The 24,041-nt window shown below is 27.9% G+C and overlaps 2 protein-coding genes across 2 annotated transcripts in view; both read left to right on the top strand.

Moving 5' to 3' along the window:
* LOC132948746 (nose resistant to fluoxetine protein 6-like) overlaps positions 1-3,824 on the top strand; it is a 28,435-nt gene extending 24,611 nt beyond the window's left edge. Inside the window, exons 12-14 of the mRNA XM_061019377.1 lie at positions 3,114-3,256; positions 3,356-3,473; positions 3,555-3,824. Of these exons, the coding sequence (XP_060875360.1) occupies positions 3,114-3,256; positions 3,356-3,473; positions 3,555-3,586 (293 nt within the window). The 3' untranslated portion in view covers positions 3,587-3,824. The remainder of the gene's footprint in view (positions 1-3,113; positions 3,257-3,355; positions 3,474-3,554) is intronic.
* A 4,251-nt stretch (positions 3,825-8,075) lies between these two features.
* LOC132948341 (nose resistant to fluoxetine protein 6-like) lies at positions 8,076-22,489 on the top strand. Its single transcript, XM_061018768.1, is given in 15 exon segments — positions 8,076-8,251; positions 10,526-11,665; positions 15,987-16,225; positions 17,110-17,327; positions 17,395-17,492; positions 17,585-17,766; positions 17,843-17,953; positions 17,955-18,001; positions 18,088-18,256; positions 18,329-18,522; positions 19,084-19,225; positions 19,481-19,670; positions 19,740-19,885; positions 20,045-20,162; positions 22,253-22,489. Coding segments are annotated over 14 exon segments (2,685 nt in total). The 5' UTR covers positions 8,076-8,251; positions 10,526-10,914; the 3' UTR covers positions 22,333-22,489.
* The last annotated feature ends 1,552 nt before the right edge of the window (positions 22,490-24,041 follow it).

Raw genomic sequence — 24,041 nt, 5'->3', positions numbered from 1 at the left:
AATAATAACATAATATTTAGCTATAGCCCCATAAATTAAATTATATCATTCAAATGAATGTAACTTAATATTATGTTGACATAAATACATAATAATTATTACATATTTTAATACATTTATTAATATTTTAAATGTAACAAATAACTTAAAATACAAGTGCCCATATAATATAGTTAATAAAGATTTCATGAAGATTTTTTTCAAAGATAGTGTTTAATATTTAATTTAGCTACACTAATATAGCACCATTGATTATAAATTACGATCAAGAACTCGTATTTATATTTACTTAGTAATTTTATTAGTTTCCCATTTATCGTCACGTCAATGTATTTCAACTTAACCAGTATAAAATAATATGATAGCGATTAATATTATTTTTTTAATAGAATAGTTATTGAATAAAATGTATAATATAGTGAAGAAAATATGATTTTATTTTCTAAGATACTGAAAGACAAAATTATTTTTCACGAAGTCGCTGCATACCTATCTCTATTCCTTAGCCTATATTTGTCACTTTAGAATTCTGCACAATTTGAAAAACATCCACAACAAAAGAGATCATTCGTGGATTTTATACACCACGGACCCACTACTAGTTTAATCATGCCCTTAAAATGTTTAAAAAATATTAAACTCCAATGTTCAGGCCTACCGAAAAACACACAGCAAATAAAAAGACGCATTCATAAGTTATCCAAACAATAAATTGTAACGTGACAAACAACCAGTATTTCGGTTTCCGTTATTATTCAGAATTATATATTACATTATTACGTCTACTATTATGAACCCGGTAATCATTTATGTTTCCGTCTCAGTATATATTTCATAATATCTGCGAATTTCAATTAAATAACTGTTATTATGCAACGTGTCCCGAGCAAAGCCACCGGTCGTAATCTCTACGTACGCCGCCGGTGAAATGAGTTTTTTCTTTATCGGTCTTCGCCTAAAGCGTACACGACGCAGCACGGTCCGCACAAGTTTTTTCGTCGTTTATTTTGTGTTTTTTTTTTTTAATGATCTTATTAATATATTAAACCCACCATGGAGTAGTCAACCAATTTCTTTCCCGCGGCGTTGTCCGCCTGCAGTCGGGCAATGTTGAGATGGCTGGTCTCCATGATATAATAAATCGCTCTTTATGGGTAGCCAATTTAGTTTTTATCAATACGATTAAAGCATGTTCTTATTTATTATTACTTCTCAATCCATATATATATTATTATTATTATAAGCATCAATGCTCACATGGTGGCGAGACGTGCCTACCTATCGGCAATGACATCGTTGCGTTATACCGACAGATATATAGTAATTATTATTATTATTATTAATCCCATTGTACAGACTCATACTGCTGGGTGATATCATATATCATCGCTGATAACATAGTATCATAATACCATAATTTGTTTTTTTTTTTACCACTCTTTATTAATTATTGTAATAATTTTCTTTTTTTAAAACTCCCACTCGCTCTCAATAAAAAAAAGAAAATCCATAGTGCTCTATCGATACGCGCTGACTCAACCAAGGGTGGCGACCCTCGCTTTTGATGGTCATCCGCTGGACGCCAACCAGAAAATATAATACACCTACCTACTATATATATATACTTTTAAGAATTATACCTATTCAACTTTTCTTGGTCTAGACCTCAGCTGTAACATTGTATTGATTTAGATTTGACTGTAGCTGTAGAGAAATATAAAATATGAATTCCACCAACCACATTTAAAATAAAATATAAATGTATTAAAACCATTCATTAAAAAAGTCTCTGTATCCCATAGATAAAAAAAATGTTCCACAGGTAAACGATTATTTATTTAGGTTTATTTGGGAGTATATTATATTAATTATTAAATTCCATATAATATAAATTATGTTCTGCGCATTATTTTTGTCAAGCTAAAATATATTATTAGATACATATCGATTGAATAAATCATTATTATAGTATACTATATTTTGAGCGTTTGAATAAAATAATTGAAATTATATTTTTATATAAGTACCTATTATTAAACATATATAAACTTAGAATACAATATAATATTACTTTGAATAGAAGTAAAATAATAAATATTTATGTTTTCTAATTAATAATCTAGGATAATACTAGCTAACAGAGTATTTATTTGTATCTTTTAATATATTTTTAGGTAGTAAAAATAAAATAATAATTGCAATACCTACAACTACAATTTTTTTTATTGAAGTAAAACTTCTTTCTTGAGGTGTGGGTGGAAAAAAATTGTAACGAAAAATGAAACGACACGTTTGTTTATTTGTTTACATGTCCATAGCAACTATTAATAAACAAAAATGTCTATCGTAAATTACTTTTTTTTTATTGTATTGATTTGTATTACTCTCTAATTCACTTATAATTTCACAGGTCCTATTACTTATAAAAGAAGTTTTACTTCCCCAGAGTGTAATGGTGGGCTCACACACTCTCTCAATTTTTTTTTTATTGGTCTTAAGCCCGGCAACTGAGGCCATTAGCTGTAGGATGGGTACTGTAGGGTTTTTGGTATAGTAGGGAATGTTCGGAGGAACACGTTTTTGTGTTTGGCAGAATTTTCTAGTGGGCACTCGTAGGTATGTGCCATGCCCAGGTGGGGGGATGGCCGCCTCTCTCTCCGGACACCATGACTGCCCGAAAAAAAAAATGCCGCCTGTGGTCGGGTTCGAACCGGTGTCGGAGTGGGTCACAACCGACGCCTTAGTCCGCTCAGCCACTCCGCCCCCCTACAAGTACAGTGTTCAGATTACAGAGCACACTAATTAAAGTTAATTTTATTGGTACCTGACATTTGACTTATAATAATATATAAATACTATAAAATAATTAATGATAATGATTTTTATAAAACTATATGGCAACAAGTATTTACTAAGTGATTTTTTAGTTGCGATGGTTGTAGATTGTTTAAAGAAATTGAATTGTATAAATGTAAAAAATGCCTTTTCTTTATATCAGTTTAAGTTATGACAAACCAAAAACTAGATTAAAAAAAACCCCATATCAATATTTCAAATTTGAACAACACACATCATAAATCATAATTAATTAAAACAAAAATATTTTCAAATAGGTTTTATCAGCAGTTTTATTGAGTGCAAACTTTTCACCGTCATATCAAGATTATCGTACGTTCTGTATCTGACACATTTCATTGTTCAGTTGCAAAGTTTTGGTCAAATCCGTCAACCAAAATATGGAAATTTTTGGACATTGGTGAGCTTAAAATTTTAATGTGGTTCATACTGGACAATTAATCACTTAACACTTAACTGTAATCATCAATTAATTTATGATTTTATTTCTCTGAAAAAGTATTGGGAAATCAACGCCGATTTAATGACAGCACTATCGTACTCTATACTTTTTAATCTAATCGTGGAAGCACCTAGCAGAAAAATATTCAAGGAACTTATGAACAAATTTCTTAAAAGTATATAAATGTTTATTTTGCGTATTAAATCTATTTAGTTTATGTTTGATAGTATTTACAAGTACAAATATACATTTTTAGCTGAAAAAGAATCGGACGCCGCAGGGTCATGATGTTCATGATGGGAATGATGTCCAAACTCGAAATGCAGTTCTTCTATATTTTAAAGAAGCTCAAAAACAGTATATTAAATGCCTTTTCAATATTATTTTGTGTAATAATGTACCTACCTATTTTACCTATACGGCTATGCGTATATATTTATAGTAGAATACTTTATACTAGAATAATAAATTAGTGAGTTTATTTAAATGGAATACAAATATAGAAATTAATTGTATTTAAGTAACATTGAAGCTTTACATTCGTGGAATTAATGCACTTCACAATATAACATCCCTTTTACTTTATTGACATAAGAAAATAGTTAAATATGTGTTGTATTACTCTGTGTACTGTATATAGTACAATTTATTAGTACTGCTGTGCACTTTGCAGTCGCCAGTGAATAAGTTGAAAACAGAATCATTACAAGTTACAGTATCCATATTATAAAGTATACAATTTAATAATACATCTTATTTTACGCAGATGAAAATCATAACAACTAAGTTTAAGTATTAATGTATATTACAGCGGTATATTTACAGGAGGGGGGGGGAGCATCCTTCTTGACTTTTTTTACCATTTCATGTTCTAAAGAAGTATAATTATAATAACATGTCATGGATGAGTATTTTTATAATACCTACAGAAAAAAACGCTCTTTAGTAGATACTTATGGTGTACAAATGTTTTGACAACGAGTGACGTCAATAATAATAATAATTAATGTTCATACTATGCCCAATGTTGATACTGAGATAAACATGGAATACTATACCTAAATATATATTCATTATTATAGGTATATCTACAATTTATTATACCCTATAAGTACTATAATTAAAATCACCATTTTATTTAACCCAATTAACCAATTGATCACGCACGGTTGAAATTACACAGGTAAACTTCCTCATAACGATAAAACCAATAGCACCTAGTAAGAAAAATAAACACGATGAGGTACCTATATATTTATGATATAATGTTATTACTTATTACCTATATTATAGGTACCATTAATACCTAGGTACCTACTTCAAAAAGACGTTTAATAATTTTAAAAACATTAAAATAATCATAAGTAATGTAAAATATGTTCAATATTATGGAGAAAATACCCATTTCTTATTATTTTATATTTATATGGCAATAACCAGTTTGTAATACTTAAGGAGTGTACTATGGAGATACAAACTTCTGTATTTCAAATGAGAACACCCCTATTCAACTATAAATTATACAGTAGATAATTTTTCTAAAATTGTTAACGTATCAAAATCAAAATTCGTACGAGTAGTTTACGAGTTATTTAACTTTATATTCTAAAGATAAAAGGTCTATGGAAATAGGATATTAAGATATGGGGGCTATGGTGATTTTAAAGTTATAGTCATTAATATTAATATTAATACTAATATACTATTATCAATACTAATAATTTGTAAAAATGTCCCAAGTATAATAAATACTAGATCCAATTTTATACCTATTTTATATTCATGTAAAATCTTTTTTAAGGACTAATACAAACGTTTTAATAGCTAAGAAACTAGGTACTCATTTGAATTTTGAATTAGATACCTAGGTACATCGACATTTTCAAAACAATGATCCACTAAATAATTTACAGTAAAATAGAGGGATTCTCAAAAGTTTATATCACTACTCCTTACAAAAAAATTCATTAGTTTGAAAGGATAGACTTCGACTTTTTTGAACAAATAGGTACAATATTAGTCGTTTCGTTGAAATCTTTAAATTATAATCGTGTAGATACTTTAAACGTCCACTGACACTTGTATGATAAATTATAATGTTCCATTAACAATAAAAATGTTCTAATAATTCTAAGCTAATATTATAGGCACTTGGAATTTTGTAATTCATTAATTGTTTTCAATTTGTTTGATGCTATGTACAAAGAAATACCACAGATCAGATCAATGGAAGTATAGAATTTTAATTAATATTTTTTAATTTAATTTTTATTATTTCCCAAGTAATATTTTTATAGGTATTCATCCGGAGAAGCAGTTAATCCAAAACGCTCGGCGATGCGCGACGTAACCATTCCGGGACACATCGCAGCTGTAATTCCGTTATAGCTGTAATTGCTGTCATACTTACTTAATTTTTTTATAATATTATTAATAAAAACAAAAAGTCAACTCCATATTAATTTCCAGTTCACTGTAAATATTAAACATGTATAAATTTAATTTCAGTTGAATTGTAAATTATACTAAATCGGAGAGGGGAATTATGAAATCGCATTTGGAATTTGTCACGTAACTTGGCCCCCGATTTTGATTTATGAATCCTAAGTTGTCTGATCATTTAAAAATTCTAAAATTAAATTTAGAATTATTCATACAATTGGTTCAGAATTGATTGAACAGAGCACGGACTATATTAATTTGGCGTTCGATACTAACTTTTGTCTTAAGAGGATGTCAGCGCGTTATTTGTTTTCGCTCTCTGGCCCACACGCAACATAGACAAAACGCATTTACGCAGAATTATTTTTTTCTATGTTTTTAAGTAATCTTAGAGTAAAATCACCCATTATAAAAAAGATAGAGAATAGTATTTTTGAGGGAATGACATATCGATTTGTCTAAATATTGTCTCAAAACAATTTAAACATAATTTAAATCTAAAACGGTTTTTTGTTTATTTTGAAAGTCGGATACAAAGTCAAATAACAATAAAATATAAAATCGATATTTCATTCCCTCAATAATATTATCCTTTATCTTTCTTGTAATAGGGGATTTTACTCTAAGATTATTTAAAAACATAGAAAAAATGATTCTGCGTTAATGCGTTTTGTCTATGTTGCGCGTGGTACAGAGAGAGAGAAAACAAATAGTGCGCTGACAGCCTCTTAACGGCTGAAGGAGCATTTATAAATTTGGATATTAATTTTACAATTATTAACTATTATTCTACAGTTGTTTGCAATTATTTAAAAAAAACTGTTTATCAAATCGTATGGCCAACCTCATCACTGGCTCAAGAATACACATCTGCAGATGAATGATAGACAATTTAATTTAAAGGCTATACCACTTTGAGGCAATCAAGATTTTCTAAAATCGGTGAACGGCCGCGGAGGTCCTACGCTATCGTGTGAATTTAAAACGCACCAACAGTACCATATTACTTAGAATTCACCGTACTTAAAAACGAAAACGACTTCTTTTTTGAATACCCTTTTAAAACCTAGTTTTAGTTCTAATTGAAATCTTTAAAATGTTGCTATAATGGTTCCGGAAAAACGTTACCCCAGTACCATTATAAGGGGTCTTATAAGTTATAATTCTGCAGAATGGATAATTGCAGACAATCAATTCTCGTCTGCTGAAAATTGAAGAATTTAAAGAGAATAGAATAATTCAGGTCCAAGGTGAATATCTTTAAATGTTGGTTACGGTAGTGTCTGAAAAATAGTCTCACAGCACTGCCATAAAAACTTAAAATTTAAAGGAAAAAACGCATGTAAATTCCATAGATTTTCAAGTTGTCAATTTTAACTTTCAGGTTTAAGTTTATACAAGTATTATAAAAAAACTTACATTACTAATTGTCTATGCACAATTTATTATATTTTCAATAAATTGTATAGATTTAATATAAACAAAAATTATCTTATAAAGTTATAACATTTCTAAACTTAAATGGTTCAACTATGATAAGGTATAATTAGCTTACGTTTATTCTTACAGGTCAAAAATTAGTAACAATGGAAATTACTGTGTTTTTTTTTATGTAAAAATACCGTTCCAGTTTTACCAAAATTTACATACATAAAAGATATAATTATGTAGATAATACTGTGTTTTTATGGAAAGTTAATTTACTTATTTGTACAGAGGTAATTGCCTGCACAAATGTATTGTGAAAGAACCTAGTAGGGAGTAATTATTTATCAAAACATTCAAAATTCGCATTGAGGTCGTAAAGATTGTATTTCTGCAAAACAATTTTTCATTCACGCAAAAAGTTATACTGTTATGTATATTCCAAATAATGTTTTCTCAGTCAATCAGTTATAATTTATTAAATAAAACTTGTTTGTATTTATGCATTTTTAAATAATGATACCCAAAGGCTAAACGTTTAAAAAAAACTTTATCCCGAGTATTTTATAACAATAATGTTATAACTATGTTGGATATAATCTTTGATATACAACAGTTTAACCTTATGTAATATATGCCTTATGATTTGCTCCATTTCATTGAACAGTTTTGTATTTGTGAATATTTTATAACTATATAGGTACTTATATCTTAGGTATCTTATATTATATTTCTAAATATTTTTAAAAATCTAATGTTCACTGTTTTTTGATAACTGCTTAACCTTCAACCACGTTCTATCGGATTACCCTCACCTAAAGTATTAATAGTTACTAAAGTTGAATTATTTGAGTTGTTTGGTTTTGTGACCAGCATCTTAAATCGTTTGTTACTTATTACTAATAAAGAAGACACGAAGGAGGATCTATATATTCTATTATATAAAACACATCACTGTCTTAGTGTCTTTAAAAGTTTAAACATAATATTATAATCGTGACGTTATAACACAAAACGATTTCCTTATTAATTTATGATGTTCCCTGAAGCTGGTTGTTTTTGAACATTTCATAGAAAATTTAGACGGTATGTAAACTAGGTTTTTATTTTATATCAATACAATAATATTTTATAAATACGTCTAAATTCTTTATAGCAATTACGTAACTTGCATAATATATTTAAGTTTAACTGCAATAATAAATGCATTTAAAAAATAATATAATTTGTATACACATCAACAATTAATCCATAATAATAATTTTTAATTAGATTCAGAAATTAAATAAAGTTGGTAATTTAAAAAAAATTTCACCAGCGTCGTAATTAAATTATTATATCTAGTTATTTAACTATTCAAACAAAATTAAATTATATTATTGAACAAAGCTAATAGCTCTTATCTTTTTAAATAGCCAAGTACAATAAGTTGTATTAAAAATAGGGTTTTCGTATCATCGTATCATGATCATTACTTTATTATATTTATTCAATTTGAAAATATTATTTAACTCATGAATTATTTTTTTGATCACTAAAACTGTTAGACATTACCAATAAGAACTAAGTAAATTGATGTTCGCTTTGAATCATTTTTCGAATGCGATGATTTATAAGGGAAGCAAGACAAGTGTCGAACACCTGGTCTCTATTATGTACGACTTTTTATTATTGTACATTTTACTATACTTTTTATTCATAAATATGATTGATAATTCTATTTTAATAAATATTATGTCCATTGTCTCTAATATAGTATAGTATATAAACGACACTCAACAGTAAATCCAAATCTAGAAGTTTATATTGCAATATTTCATCGTATATATTATTATATTTTTATGACGTTTAAAGTACCTTATACCATTGATTATGAATACTAGTGTAACAATGCTTATACTAATACTATAATTAATCAGCCTCTAGTACAATGTTTAATTACCAAAATTCAAAAAATTGTATCTCCTGGTCGAAACCTATGATTATTGTTAAAGCTACACCTAGTTTAATTCATTCTTAATTGGACGACATTTTAGTTTGAAGTGTCATACCTTAAGATAATAACAGGAAAAAATAAAACAACATTCCTGACAAATTAATAATCACACCAAATCCTAGGACTTAATCACTTTTCTAAAAAAAACAGAACTTTATAAATTACAATACAAAAGTAAACTATTATAAACGCTAAAATTATAATTAGGTAGCTAAGAAGTAGTAACCATTTGAAGTTTCCAATAAAAAATAAAAATAAAACAAGGCCTCTAACAATATAATTAGGTACAGATTTGGCTTAAAACTGAGAGAAACTCTAATCTAACGGTTAAATCTGTACTTGGTGTATACAATTATTGAATACACTACCCACCATACTTGCAAAAAAATCAAATTTTTCCTTACGGAAAAAAGGATTATTTTTATTTATTTACAATTCGTTTCAATTTTTCAGAGGAATTATACTTAAAAATAATGTGTATTTGTCGCTTTTTACTTATATTTAATATTACGTCAATAGGTATTATGATTCAATGCATAATATTATATACCTACTAAGACTAAATTCGGCCCCAGAAAATGAGTTCAGTAAATTTAAGAATAAGCTTAATCATACCAACTCCTCATTTACTACATTCTTCTTACTATATTATGTACTATATTTTTTTTTTTGTATTAAAATATTCATTGGTTTCCGTTTCCCCATTCCGAAGGCATCAGATTTTGTATAACTACGCTACCTTCAATTCTAAAAACTTTTTTTATTTAAGTAAATTACGTACATTTAAGTAAAAATAATTCACTTCAAACGTTTTACAAATTGACAAAATCAGGGAAAATACACTTATCCTTGAATAACTTAAAAATATTTTGATTTATTCCATCATATATAGTGATAATGGTGATTCATATTGTAAGTCAAAAATATGTTTGATTTAATATACTATATAGTATAGTATAGTATTTTCATAAGTTTGGTTAATACTCATACATCGTAAAGCTAAACGATCGATTTTACTTGATTATAAAATTTGTATTAAATCGTTGAGAGTTTGAGACTAATTTTATTGATCACTTTTGAAATTGATGATAATAATTAATAGGTACTCACAAAAAAAAATGTTGTTCTACTATTTTAGATTTTAAAAATAGCTATTGGCCAAAGTTAAAACTATTATTAAAATTGTATTAATATAATTTTTAAAAAAAATTGTATTTAGCTTTTATTGAGGTTTGAGTTAATTTAATGGGAATTATTTTAAAACGATCAAAAATTAAATCAATTAGATCTTACTAACTTCACCACAGAAAATAAATAAATTTGTACATATTGTAATTATTAATATGATATTATTATTTTCGTAGGTAAATTTTAAACAACGGCAATGTCATACATAATAATTGTACAGGATATAAAATGTGAACCGTGAACTTGAAATATAATCTTGTTTTGATGAGAGCAAAAGTTACAAGCCCCTACCAATAAAACGCGTGTAAAGGCTATCGTGTTTTCTGGACTCGTTTTGTCTCTATGCCATTTCCGTTTGTCTCTATGCGTTTATGCACGACGCAAACCAGTCGTAGCGTCCATCCAAACCAGTCGTGACAGCCACACAAACCTGTCTTGCAAATCTCAACGTAATATATCACAAATATCAAATAATACGGCTAAACGGCAGATCATAGCTCAGTGTTACACGCTAGCTTTGTAAATTAAACGTATTAATAAGAGGCGCGTGGGATAAGCAAATATCATGCATTTCCGCGTCTCATCATTTTCGTCGGTGGCCAGCATAATAATAGTATTGGTTCTGCATCTGTCGTGTTTCACGAAAAATATTTCGGCATCGGAATTCTCACTCCCCGCAGAGGAAACCAGTAACTCCGATTTATCTGAAATAGTTCCGCCAGATGATAGCATATTCACCACGGTGCCATCGGCACTTGGCCAAGACGAAGCGAACGAAACCAATTCACTACCAGCTGTTCCATTAAACCTGGAAGGAGAGCCGATGGTTAAAAAACTCTCCACAGCAGAGTTTTTGGTTGAGGTGAATGGTGAACTGACTATCGAAAAATTACCTCCTCAAGCAGATAATCCGTTAGACCTAATTAATTCCTACAAACAATCCCAAACAGAAGTTACGTATGATGTAAACGATCCAACGAACACCGAAATACCAGTTTCGGAGGTTTCATACGACGTGAAAAGTGAGACAACCACAAAAACTACACAGCCAGCAGAGTCTTCGACCAAAGGTAACAAAGTGGCTGAAAACCCGTGGATACAGAGGATACGAATTTCCAAATCCAGAAGTCTTGAACTTTCCCGACAGATGGACACCACCAAAATGTCTTCTGTAAAGCCACTTTTGTTGGGCCAGATTATCTCAAACGTCCTATATGGTGACCCTTGGTTGGCTCCGCAAACAAACTTAAAATGTGCCAATGACATGAGGCTATACAACATACACGTGCAAAACTTGACAATGTGGGCATTTAGAAGTAAGTGACTTCATATAAACATATTTCAAAATAATTATAATATGTTAATTACAAAGTATAATATTTTAAAGTAGATAATAAATTAATATAGAAATATTTTAGTAGGTCCAATTAGTTGGTTAGGCTAACCAATAGATTGATAAAAACCCCTATTTTTCTTGAAAAAATTTTATAATATCTTACCTGCATGATGATCAAATATTTAAAACGAAAATTTCAATAATTAAGGAGTAGGTACAAGTGATGGAAGATATATAAATTTTCAACAAACTAAAATAAGTTTAATTTAATGTGTCAATAAATATTTGAAAAAATTCATAAACTGTTATAGCGTATTTACAAATGTTGTAAAATAAAAAAATTTAACTCTATGGCAATCAAAGAAATGCGGTCAAAATATTTAAGTTATGAAAATCAGTAGAAATTAAGTATAATATAAAAACAATAAGGTAATAATATTATGTACGTAATTATCGGTATAGTAAATTAAAAATAAAATAAACATAATAAGTATATTTTTTAATACGAATAATTTGATTAATAATACATTTAACTGTGATATTTTATGATTATAATTTGATTTCTGTTTAACAGTTTTATCCGATATTTTTGTCTCAATATACTTTTAAATGAGCACTATTAGAATAATATTGACAGGGATTTTCTCAAAAAATAAAATAACTTAACTTAAGTATAAACTTGTAAACTATTTAGGAATGAAAATAAAAACGTATTCTACAAAATGCCACAAACACTGAGTCACTAAAATAATTACAATAGTAACTACAATAACTTGAAAGAAATTTATGTGTTTGATACATTTTTATTATGCTATTGTATTTTATAAAATATATAATTGAATTTAAAGATTTATAATAAATAACTGGGAGATGAAGTGGCTGAGCGGACTAAGGCGTCGGTTGCAATGCGCACCGTCGCCGGTTCTAACCTCGGTCACGGGTGGCACTTCTCTCCGGACAGGCATCTGTTGACCGGCATGGCAGAAATCTACAGGTGCCCAAATAAAAAATTCTGCCAAAACAAACACACACGTGCAAATAAATCTACAGTACCCTCCCCCACAGTACCATGGGCTAATGACCTTGGTAGTTGAAGTCAACCATAATAAAAAAAATAAATAAAAATAAATAACTATTCTAAACAGTAATAATATTTTGCACATTGTACATAAAAGCAATTACGAACAATAACTACACTATCATGGAAAATTGAAATTACTTATCAAATTAAGCTTGTCGCGATTTGAAACAAAAATTTTAAATTGTTGAAGGAAATATTGTGTCGTTAATAATTACTTTATAGAAAAATTTTAATGCAAATAGTTAACTATCTATATACCTAATAAAATATCCAAGTGGACGTCCTCCTTAAAAAATATATATTTTCCAGTATAGTAATATTTTGCATATATTGGACAGAAGTTAGTACACTCTGATCTAGATCGCACCATCATCTAACCGGTTTCAGTGTTTTATTAGATATTTCTGTAAAAATAAGTAACACCAAGTGCCGTTTTCCTTGTATTCAGTGTTCGTATTATTTAAAAATAAGTACACAAACACATTAAGAGAAAAAACAATACTATAATATAATAAAAAATATTAATTAGGTCGTTGTTAATAATTTTGTTATTACATCGCGCGTTCATTTCATTTTTTTTTAAATTTAAAATTAGGTACATTTAAGAAAACAATGTATCATTTTTGTGGTTACGAGTACCTACTTAGACCATATTTTATTCTTTATTTATAATTTAATTGGTTGCATTTTATTACGGTTCTTAAACTGATAAACTAAATAAATAATATTTTTAAAAAAACACTGTATGTGAACAATTTACTTACACTGGTTAGTAGTTGTTGGACAAACTTTAGAACATATACATTGTTTATGACAAGTACATAAACCGTTTAGATATAATTCGTATATTGAAGTTTAACTTTCAAAAGCAATAAAATAAAAGTGGATTAAAAAAATGTTACAATTGGATTTCGATACAGGAACTATATTATTGTGTTACAGATGTTTTTGCAATGTTAAGTTGTAGAATACTTAAGAGGACGTAATACCCGCATGCGTTGTCTACATAGCAAAAAACTGTTTTGCGCGGAATAGAACCACTCCCTCGATATTTATAGTAAAATTACCAAAATTCCACAACGCCTAGGGAACAACATTATCTGTGTCGTCGCGTTTTTATTATTTAGATAACATAAATAAAATTAAAGTTATCATTTTGAGAACAATAGAATTATTGTTTTGGTTTTTTTCATTTAATTATTAAAAATTATTGGTAAATGCTATGAAAAAAATAAAAATGCTACGACACAAATAAAGTTATTCCCTATGCGTTGTGGAATTTTGGTAATTTTACTATAAATACCGAGGGAATACCATGATTCTATCCCGTGCAAAACAGTTTTTTGCTATGTTGTACATTTGTAAGACGGAGACAACTCCTCTCACGTCCTCTTAAATATTTTTAATCTGTCAAACTATATTATAATATTTCAAATATAATAAAATAAAATAAAAGATTTGGATGAAAAAAAAACTCATTAACTGATTGAATTTGCTGTTTATAATTTTTACATCACAAAAACATTTAATTTACTAACTATATAAAATGTGTTCGTAATCAAACCTAATGGAGTTCAATAAAAATTAAAATCTAATTTATGTCCTGATTCAGTATCAAAAATAAAAAAATTAAATTAGAAAAAATAATATTTGACTGATCACTCAGAACAAAACCAATTAGCAAATTTTTATCCTTTGACAAACATATATTATAAAAATTGACGAATAACAAAATGTCATTTTTAAGTAAAAAAAAAAAGGTGGACAAGTGGATATTACTCTGCTGTATAGGTACTGTCATAGGTGTCGTGTGGGTCACTGTATGTGTTAGATTTTAATTCAATGATATAAAAATATCATTGTACACGAAAAACGATTGTAAACATTACATTTAAAAATGGCACTGCGTGAATAAAATATAATATTATAATTCAAAAGTATCGATTAATCGCATGAATAATGTTTTTAAATTACAAAAAAGTAACTAAAATCGTTATTCTTCGATAAAATATCTAATTCCGTTCAAATTTTAAATACAGCTGACAAAAAAACTGCGAGAAGATATATATTTTTTATTTATTTTTATTTGTTCGACTACTTATCGTGCACAAAGACATACAAAATAAAAACACCCATCACTTCAATATCAATACATTCTAGTCATCTAATGAAATTGTATTTTTTTTTCTTTGGCATAGTATTATTGTTTTAATGTTATAAAGGAATCTTATAGTAGGACAACTGATGTATTTTATTTGAAATTTGTTGTAAGTATGTATTACAATAAAATGATCGCATAGGTGCAAATAGGAGGGGGGGGGCTTTAAGGGCTACCCCCCCCCCCCCAAAAAAAAAATCTCAAATGCTATTTGTGCCTATGCGGCTGCTCTCCTGGTAAATATTAAAATTATGTTACTTATACAATGGTGCTCCAAAACGTATGCAATATACAATATTATATATTACATTTTTAAAAAACACATGACGTGTCACAAAATCCTTAAATAAGCAATCGGTTTTTTTATAACAGCATTTAATATATTTTATTGAAGAACCAATCTTCACTGTATTTCTAACAGCTTACTATATCCTTACATTTTTATTACAAATAAACTAAAAACCATCAAATGTCAAAAGTTCTAAAAAAAAAATACTATATAGATCGTTAAAGTACGTTTACGACAAATGCAATTAACTGTAATAAAAATGTAACATAAATTATTACGAGATTCTTTTAAACGTGAAAATTCATAATTCAAAAAGTATTAACTGATTTGTATGTTTTCTTTTGGAAGGATAGGTATGTAACCTATGTTTATGCTATGATATGTGTTTAACATTAAATGTAATTTTTATTGTTGCACTTATTTTTTTGCTTTCATGTTTGTTTGACAGCCCCTTAACATTAAATTTGAATATTTTTATGGCAATATTTCCCTTAATTTCATCATCTGAATAGTAGAATATTTTCCTAAATATGTTGATGCGTACCTAATATCGAATATTTTTTTTTAAAACAATACACTTTTGTAGTGAAAAAACAGAGTACTGGACTACAAATTAAAATTATAACTAATTACACAATAAAATGCTTCGATAAAATGCTCATTTCATTTGTTATTAAATTATTAAATTCTTAATCTTTTAAATATATATCAACTAGTATACACTATATAAATGCATGAAAATATTTATGTCATCGTTTATTGTATTATTATAGTGTTAGATGCCACATCAAAAGGTCCTGAAGGACTTGTAGACGCAAACACATTCAGTTTCGGAAATTTCGATCAATGTATTGAAACAAAATCTAAAAACTTCGGTATATCTGGTGGATACACATTAGTAGACATTGATTTTCGACCAAGTGTTCAAGTATATCCAGGATTTTATGACAACGATCACTCGAAAGATTACGAACCATTTGACCAAGACGCGTCGACATGGGAAATACTGAAGGTAGGTACCAAACTTGTTTAACTTGTTATACGTTTATAAATATTAAATAAAAAACATAAATAGTTTATGAATACATTTCTTGTATATTCATCAAATCTCAAATCAAAAAATATAAAATAATGATTATTAACTTTTTACAAATATTAACCAATACTAATAGATAACATTTTTCTTCAAGTTAATTTATAGCATGTATAGCATATTGTAATATTATAGTAAAATAAGGTATGAACAAAAATATTAACTATTATCTTTTAAAAACAAAATGTCAACCCAATGTCATTTTTAAAAAAAGTTGGATTTGAAAAATATCTATGAGTAATTTTTATTATAAAAGATACCAAATTATTAAAAACTATTATTATTATCTACTTTAATTTCGATCCCAAGTCTGATATTTAAAATAAAAAATCGTTTATTGAACATTAAGTTATAATAAGTACTGTCATTGATACTTTAATTAAAAACTATATATTTTATGCATTAAGCATATTATATGAATACAACTACAAAACTTGTATATTTTAAAATATATTTGTATTGAATTTTTTTTTATTTTAATAATAATATTATGTATTTTTTTTCTCGTATTACAATTTCTTGTTTAAAATAGCGTTGTACTTTTTGACCATTTATCTGTTGACTAAATTTTCTGTGGAACTATTCATCTTGGGCCATTCCCTTTTCTGTGGCCATTATTACCAATTACTAATCATCACACATCGTCTACATAATATATATTTAATTTAATTTTATAATTTAAATTTCAGATACTTTTTTTGACTGATACGTTTTAGTTTTATTCGACTTAAATTTGTTTGTCGTAATACATTTTTCAAATTTAATTTAAAAGTTTTTCATTGAAAGTCGTTTTATGTCTTTAGCACAACGTACAAGAGGCTTATGTACAAAGGCACAAGTTTCAATGGGGTGTGTGTTTACCAGATACTTGTCAATCGGAAGACGTTCAAAAGATCGTGAGCAACGTATTAATACCAGAGATGAACCGTCATGGATTGGAAGGTGATGTGACCATCGACCCATTGTTGCACACTTCCAAAGAAAATGTATATAAATTCACTGCGGGTTTCTTCTTTGTCTGGTACGATTAAAAATAATGCTTTTATATTCTTCAGCGTTATGATGACAGCTTTTCTTGATTTCTGTAGTTCAATGTACGTGATGGTCGGACTACTTGTCTTAGTAGGCACCTTATATGATTTAATTTATTTACAATACCGACCAAAATCTGAACACGGACCAATGAGTAAGTTCAGGCTAATACATTTTTGTAACAAGCATTTTTTTTTTTAAATATTATATTTGATAAATTCAAGTTATATTTTTCTATTTTATTAGAAAAAATCATGAAACCTTTTTCACTTATCTCAAACTTTGAAAGACTTCTAAAACCGTCGGAGACCGAAGAGTTTTCAATTATTAACGGACTTAAAGTATGTGCAATTCTACAAGTCATTATCGGCCATAGATGGTTTATTGAGCTTGGAAACCCACAGTCAAATCCCAATTTCACTCATTGGGTAAGTGCAATGCAACGCATAAAGCATTAATAAAGCAATAGTTATTTATACCAAACCTTTTTTTTTTTTTGTTTAGATGATTCACAATTTCTGGTTGGGCTACTTTAAATGCACCATATTTTTGGAAACATTCTTTGTAATAAGTGGATTCCTCACTTTCTATCTAATTACAAAACAGCTTACAGAAAAAAAAACATTTGAACTTTATACCCATAATGATTTATAGATGGTTGAGGTATGTGGTATATTAATTTTAGTTATTTAATTGTTCAGATTATATTACGTCAATTGGTAGAGAAATATTTAAGATTTTCATTTCAGAATATTCCCAGTGTACGGAACACTTATAGTCACATATATTTTCGTACTTCCGTATCTGAATAGTGGTCCTTATTGGAGGATGATCGTGTATAAGGAATCGGAAAGGTGTCAAAACAACTGGTGGACAAACGTACTTTTTATTAACAACTACGTTCACACTGATGAGTTGGTAAGCACAAAATGTATAATATATTATTATTTACATTATTTGTCATAAATATTGTCTAATGGACGTTTATAGTGTATCATCCCGTCATGGTATTTAGCTTGCGATATGCACTTCTTCATAGTTGGTACACTACTCACCTATGCAATTTGGAAGTGGAGGAAACAAGGGCTCGTGATACTTGGGGCGTGTTTGACTTTGTCAACAGTAATTCCTGCTTATATAATAATGAATGAGAAGCATCGAGGAACGGCTGATATTACTCCACAGTAAGCAGTTATAATAATAAAATTAGTCTGAAATAATCTTATACTTTAATCAATTACCTACTTAGTTTATCAGGTACCTATGACACCACTATTATAACTAGTATAGCTATATCGATATAAAATTATATTTATTTTTAGAAATAAATTGAATACATCCAAATTTACTACCATATTTTTCAGTCCATTAAGTGTTTTCTAAGTTATTGACGGATAAATAAATTTAAAGAATATGCTTAAAGAATTATATTTATTTTGCAAAATATCCGAACAGACGTTATTGTTATTGTTATTGTTATTGTTAATGATAATGTTATCTTATTTTTCCTGGAGACGACATGACTTATTTTTTAAATATAAAATCTTATTATTTTAAGTAATTATCTAAACAACGCGTCATGTTATATAAATTGATAAATATATGTAAACAAATTACTACTTGCCTATTTAATTTTAATTATTTTAAACAAATTTGTAATTGCGCCAATTTTAATATTAAATGATTTTCAAGATCAAATGTACATAACGTCATAACTCATAACATACATCATTTTCGTATTATAGAAATCTTAAAGATCTCAGCAAAGAAAGATTTTACACTGAAGTGTATATAAAAAGCCACATGAGGTCAATGACTTACTTTGTTGGAATCTTAGCAGGATACATGTACACGAGGATGAAGGAAGCTGACTACAAGTTGGCATTGGTAATATAGAGTTAAATTTATTATAATTAACCCTTAGTTGAATGCAACATTTGTATTATTTTAAAAACTAAACAGATAAATGAACTGTAATACTGTTCCTATGTTTAACTATATTAGTTTAAAGTAATTTGATAAAAGTATAATTGCAGAAATAAATATTTTGCATACATCATTTGTTTGTACAAATGTAGGTACACGTTACTTTAACTATTATTATTTATTACACATTAACGTCAAACTTTTATAAATTTATAGAAAAGTCGTATTTTCTGGGCTCCAGTTGTCCTTATGATTGGCAATATTATATACTTGAGTTCTGGAACATTCTTTACACTAGGACACCGATATGTAAATTACGAGCACGCAATATACTTTACAGTCGGCCGACTCGTGTGGTCTATTCTTATCTCATACGGGATAATAGGTCACGGACTCTCCGGATTTGGTATAGTTTTTTTTATTTAAACCTTAAAAAATAAACTCCATTTTTACTTTTTATTGTACATGTGTGAAGGGGTTTGCATCAGTGGCTTTTTAGGTCATAGAGTTTTCCACGTTCTTGGAAAATTAGTTTTTTGCATTTACATGTACCAAGAAATCATTCAACTCCAAACGATTGGATCCATCGAGAAACCAACATACCAAAACTTAACATTAATGGTAATTACAATAACATTATAATATAATGTATACACTGTACACGGTACCGAGTTTTCATACTACGTATCTTAAAAAAATACGATAGAAATGTACTTAGTTGGGATTTTCTTAGTATTTTGTATTCCAACGTATTAAATTATTTGTATGGTTTTAAAACAGTTTTGGAGATTTTGTGCTGACAGCACGGTGGCCATCATGTACGCATTTGTTATTAATGTAATGATCGAATCGCCGTTTGATAGAGTTCAGAAAAATGTTATGAAAATATTTGTTGGAGGTAAGATTATTAAAATGTAATTTATAGTTCTAACCATTGTATGCCAAACATAAATATATAATATTTTTAAATATTACATCAGAACAATATTACGCTATTCATTTTAGGTATTTACATTATAAGTTATAACATATTAATATACATTTTTATAGCTATAATATTCATTTTCATCTAATCATCTGTCAAATATACCTAAATAACATAGTACTTACCTATCTATTCTATACCCATATAATATATAAATCATAAATCTCGTGTCACGATTTTCGATCACGCTGATCTCCGAAACACTTAACCGATTTTAATGAAATTTTGCAAATGTCTCTTGCTTGGTCTAACTCGAGAGACCTTCATACTGAAAATTTAAGAAAGGATTTTCAGGTTCATGATGAACATTTTTGTTAATAAATGGTTGCTATTAGTTACGACTCACAGATTAATATAGTACTGTTGTAATAGTAATAGGAGAAATTCATATTTTTTGCCATCGGGCAGATGAGGTAAAAGTATGCATACAAATATGTACAATATTACAATCGTCGCGTTCATGGTTTTGAACAAAGAAATTACGTCTTAAAACAAATATAAGAGTTAAATGTATGTCTGTAGCTTATGTAGGTACTCAAAAACTACTTGACCGACTTTGTGAAAATTTCAAATCGTTCTTGGAGATGTAGAAAAAATTTAGACATTAGTTTGAACCACGTTGGGCGTATATCAAGTGCTATATCCAATCCACCGCAAGCAAATTGTCAATCTCTGTCGAATTAGTTCACAAAGCGAGTTACACCGACGCAAAGTTGTCCGTGAACTGAGGTACACCAAAACCAAGATACTATAGTGCTATATTTTATATTTTTTTTTTCATTTTTTAACGGGCAAAGTCAGGTTATACAGTTAAAAATTGTTGTTGGTTCATCCGGAGTTAATAGACTCGAAAACTACTGGACCGTTTTCAATAAAAGTTATATCAATAGATTTCTTGAGTCTTGAAAGATGCTTATATCTTATTTTTTCAACTCCTATATAGATAGCTAAAGGGTAGCTTACACTTGATTTACATTTTTTTACAAATACATTTAATAAAAATACAAATCGTTTGCCCGGGCAACGTTGGGTGGCACAGCTAGTATTGCCTACATAAGATATTTTTTCTCATGACTACATTATGACTTTTAAAAATTTATATTATAACCATATTGGAGCATGTTATTTAAATTGAAAGTTCCTGTAGAATTTGTTAACAGGTCAGTCAATAAATATTAAAGATCACCATCCAAACAAATATTATGTGATTTTGATAGTAGGCACTAGGGATAATAATTTAAAAAATATTAACCATAAAAACTTATAAATTTTTGGCCACTTAGCCATTAAGTATATTATTATTATGTATACGCAATAATACAATTTTTGAAATATTTAGACTAATATTTGTATAACAATAATAAATTACCTACCTGGCTACCTAACAATATATAATATTATAATATATGCCATGTTTTTGTTTTACTAATACAAAAATTAATTACTATCATTAACATTAATAAATTATAAAACTGAGTTACTTAGAAAATATAGCTGCTGACCAGGCCTCCCACATAAAACGTTGGGCCCCTGAACTAAATGTTTTTGTGGGCCCTAAACAAAACTTTGGGCACTTCCAATAGAATAAAATCCTTTACAAGCGATACGAGTGTCCCATTCACAGTGTCTACTTAATATATTATAACACTATACATTTATAACATAAAATAAATATTTCCATCAAAATATCAAAATTTCAAAAATTACAAATTCATTTCAATGAGCCCATAAAATAGCCAGGTCTCTGCATTCCAGGTCCAACAGCCTCCCCCACATTTGTGGAGACCCTGCTACTGACACTCAGCTCTGAAGCTTTTTCGTGCAATGGTTTATCATAGGATAAAATATTAATACCTCTCTTACAGTGCCCTACATAATAACGACGTACCCTCGAAACCTACTATATACCTATTGTAGAGTGACTTCTCATTGTTTTAGTTTAAAAATTCTCATGTACCGATCTCTAAAATATGATTAACGATATTATTTTATTATTGTTCCAGATGCGTTTTCAAAGCCGAAAGCACAACTACCAATTGAAAAAACTAAAAACATATCAGAAAACGGTGTGGCACAAGCATAGCTTTGATGTATTTATTATCTAATATTGGTAATTTATTCCTCAGATGAAAACATGTTTCATATATTTTGTATATTTTATTGTAACAATTTAAAAGATAATATTATTTATATATTTATTATTTATTGGGCTTGATACCATTAAACATAATTTAAAAGTATTTAAGAGAAGTATCAATTATAATTATTATGTATAATGCCAAAACTGTTGTAATATTTATTATGTTCGATCATAGAAAATACTTGTAATTGGACTTTGAATGTCTAGGTACTAATAACCTGGTACTATTACATTGTATATTTTGGTAAGAAAAATCAGTTGCAGCCGTTAAATATATAATTGACTATCAATATGGTTCATTATGTTACCTACATTAAAAATTAACTTGCAAATTTAAATATATAATTATTACCACAACTTATTGTCATATAAAAGAACTTAGTCGCGGATAAAAATAAGTCTTTGTCTGTCTCAATTGACATTATAATAGCTCCTGAGATACTGCTAAATTATGAAACAATAATTTAACTAGATACCTACATATTATGTGTGACATGTTTCAATATAAATCCCTTTCAAGTAAACGAAACTAATATCAAATTATATAATAATAAACAATACTACTATAATATTGAAATTAATCAACACGACTGAAATAATCTCCATACTTTTAAATGTATGACTTTTGTATAAAATTGTGCATAGGTACAATGAATTACCTACTGCTTTAAATTGTTCATAACTTATCAAATAAATAGTAATATACATCACAACATAATATTACAAATTCATTTTAAGTACCTAAAACTACAAATTGAACTAACCTACAAGAAATATTAAAACAATATTGTGAAAAATATTTAAAAATGAACAGTAAGTAGGAACTTGAAATAATGAAATTTTAATACAACGTTCAGTAAAAATATTGCAAGTTAACACCATTGAGACATTTTAGAAATGTATAAAGAAGTACTTGTAACAATATTTATAAAATAAAATCTAATAGCAAATCTTTCAAATTGTTCAATTTATTAAATGTCTATAATTTTGACAAATATTATTATAGATTGTTGAACATTTTATCAAAAAAATATATATCAATAAAATCACTAAAATGTTATGTCTATAATTACATTTAGTATACATTTCGCAGAAATTTCGTTACAAATGTACATTTTACTTTTATGAAATTTAAAATATTTTACATTGTGCAAAATTACTTTAAATAAAACGGTGGCAAAGATGGCAATCGCAAATAAAATAAAAATGTATATCTCAAGAACTGTAAATGTTTAAAATAAAATGATTTCTCGAAATAGAGTAAAACATTACATGAAGGGCTCATTTTTTCAATTTTTTTGTACATTTTAGCTATACTGCCTTTACTATTATTTTGAATGGTTTAAATAACTATTTAATTATTACATTTTCAAATATTCATGGTGTACATACTCATAGCTCACTTTATTTTTTATCACACACCTCGCTGAGTCCACAATAATATAATAATAATAGTAAAAAAACTTAAAAGTTGATCCCATATACAAATACCTATGTATGCTGTATACACTTCAAGTGGATGCTGTGTTTTTTAAATAAATTCAATCAATTTCAAATAAGTTGTAATAATAAATAATCTAAAAATATTTCTGCCGTACAGTATTCAACATAGACAACGCTACTAATCCTCCTGTCGAATTTTTAAATTCGTT

Source organism: Metopolophium dirhodum, chromosome 7 (genome assembly GCF_019925205.1).
Source record: "Metopolophium dirhodum isolate CAU chromosome 7, ASM1992520v1, whole genome shotgun sequence".
NCBI classification, from domain to species: Eukaryota; Metazoa; Arthropoda; class Insecta; order Hemiptera; family Aphididae; genus Metopolophium; species Metopolophium dirhodum.
Note: the sequence above shows the minus strand (reverse complement) of the source record. Positions and strands in the feature narration are given on the sequence as shown.